The sequence below is a fragment of the Ursus maritimus genome, unplaced genomic scaffold (assembly GCF_017311325.1).
Source record: "Ursus maritimus isolate PB19 unplaced genomic scaffold, ASM1731132v1 scaffold_24, whole genome shotgun sequence".
NCBI classification, from domain to species: Eukaryota; Metazoa; Chordata; class Mammalia; order Carnivora; family Ursidae; genus Ursus; species Ursus maritimus.
The window spans coordinates 45,659,938-45,662,359 of record NW_024424897.1 but is presented as its reverse complement, the minus strand read 5'-3'; the positions used below and the strand labels follow the sequence as shown (position 1 = coordinate 45,662,359).

Below are 2,422 nucleotides of genomic sequence, written 5' to 3'. Positions count from 1 at the left end.
AAGTAGAGATTGAGTCTCACAGTTACCTCCCGCCTTCTACTACCTACCCCACCACTCCTATTCACGAGCATGTGTTGATAAGCTGGGGAGTTTTGCTTTGAGTGAAGGACTGAGTGGTAGCAAACAGAAGAAACGGGGCAATGGAGTGAGGAGCCACAGTAATGAAGGTCTTCCCACGGGGAAAAAGAAAGCAGGAGAAAGGCACAGTCGGTATTGCTTTGAAGCCTGAGAGATGAAAATCAGCCCAGAGCAAAGGAGAAGAACTTGTCTACAAGTTTTGCCTGAACACAGGGACTGTGTCCAGAGGAAATGTGGCTTAGCACTAAAGCAGTGGGAGATGTGCCCAGCAGAGCTGGAAATGGACAACCTCACCCAGTGCACCTGCCACGGGAGTAGCGCAAGTTGTTTTCTCCAGGTGGCTTATAGGCAGCAGGCCCCTTAGAGAGGGCCAGAACTCAGGACCATGAGTGGATGTGTGCTAGAGAACACGGGAGACCCACCCCTCCCGAGCCATAACTTGGCATATTTTAAAAGGCTGGGATGGTGGCACCGTGGTCTTATGATCAGGAGAGTTGAAAGAATGATCCTGTAAAATTCTAGTATTAGTGTTAGCATTGCCAAGGCTGGCAAGGTCTGGGGAACACTGGGTTACATGGAGGTGTCTTTTCTTCATCACAGATACATAAGCTCATTCTGAGCTGGAAATATGTCCTAATCACTCTTCTGTATCCCATAGGATAATGCCTTGCACATGGTAGAGGAAATTCCTAGTCTCCACTTCGATACCCCAAATTATCTCAGGTCAACCTCTGGAAGGCTTTCCCTAGGAGCAGTCTTCCGAGAGCCCCATGCATGTCCTTGTTCCTCAGGCTGTAGATGAAAGGGTTCATCATGGGGGTCACCACAGCATACATCACTGTGGCTACCGAGTCCTTCATGGAGTAGGTTTGGAGGGGCTGCAGATATACCATACCAAGTGTCCCATAGAAGAGGGAGACCACAGCCAAATGGGAGGCACAGGTGGAGAAGGCTTTGTACTTCCCAGTGGCTGAGGGTATTTGGAGGATAGTTCTGACAATTCGGACGTAGGACATGATCATGAACCCTAACGGGGTGAGGAAGATGAAGCAGCCTGTGGCAATCAACACTGTGTGATTGACTTGAGTGTTGGAACATGCGAGCCTCAGCAGGACATACATCTCACAGAAGATGTAGTGGATCTTCCGGGACCCACAGAATGTCACCCTGGTCATGAGGAGGGTGTGGGTGAGACCATAGAAGACAGAAAGTGCCCAACATAAGGTGAGGAGCAAAATACAGAGTCCAGGGCTCATGGCTGTGGAGTAGTGGAGAGGGCGGCAGATGGCCACATAACGGTCATATGCCATTGTGGCCAGGATGAGGTTGTCCAGGGCCACCAAGGAGACCAGGAAGTAGAGCTGGGTTAGACACCCCGCATAGGAGATGGCTTTGTTCTGAGACTGGAGGCTCACCAGCATCTTGGGAATTGTGTTGGTGACAAAGAAGAGGTCAGTGAAGGAGAGGTTGGTCAGGAAGAAGTACATGGGAGTGTGCAGGCGGGGATCAAAGCCGATGGCCAGGATGATGAGCACATTTCCCACCACTGTGACCAGGTACATGGCCAGGAACATCCAGAACAGGACCCGCTGCTGCTCAGGACTGTCTGAGATCCCCAGGAGCAGGAACTCAGAGACTCCACTCTGATTGCTTCCATCCATTTCCCCGACTGTCTGCAACATCAGCACCAACAAATGTTTGTTTATTAAGTGCCCTCAATTGAACAAAGACATTCACATAAGCAAAATCAACTGTTTTCTTAGCATTAAAATATCTGACTAAATTTTATAATTTAAAAATGTTATTGATATACAATGTTATATTAGTTTCAGGTGTATAATAGTGATTTGGCAATTCTGTGCATTACGCAATGCTCACCACAGTATATGTAGTCACCACCTGCCACTACACGATGTTATTACAATATTATTGGCTATAATCCCCCACGCTGTACTTTTCATTTCTGTGGCTTATTTTATAAATGGAAGTTGATACTTCTTAATCTAGGTCCTACCCACCTCCCCTCTGGCAACCACCAGTTTGTTCTCTGCATTTAAGTCTGCTGTTTTTGTTTTTCAGTGCAGAGTCTGCTTCAGATTTTTTCTCCGTCTCCCTCTGCCCCTCCCGCTTGTGCTTTCTCACTCTCTCTCTCAAATATATAAATAAATCTTTTTTAAAAAGATAAGAAACAATAAGTGTTGACAAGAATGTGGAGAAAAGGGAAACCTTGTGGGAATGCTAACTGGTGCAGCCACTGTGGAAAACAGTATGGAGCCTCCTCCAAAAATTAAAAACATAATATCTTATGTTAACAAACTAATAACAGGCACAAACATATAACATG

General features: G+C 46.7%; 1 protein-coding gene across 1 annotated transcript; it reads right to left on the bottom strand.

The window, feature by feature from the left end:
• Positions 1-797: 797 nt before the first annotated feature.
• LOC103667143 (olfactory receptor 1D2) lies at positions 798-1,778 on the bottom strand. The gene has a single exon (XM_008695262.2). It carries the CDS (start codon positions 1,758-1,760, stop codon positions 798-800), a length of 963 nt encoding a protein of 320 aa, XP_008693484.2. The 5' UTR covers positions 1,761-1,778.
• Positions 1,779-2,422: the final 644 nt, after the last annotated feature.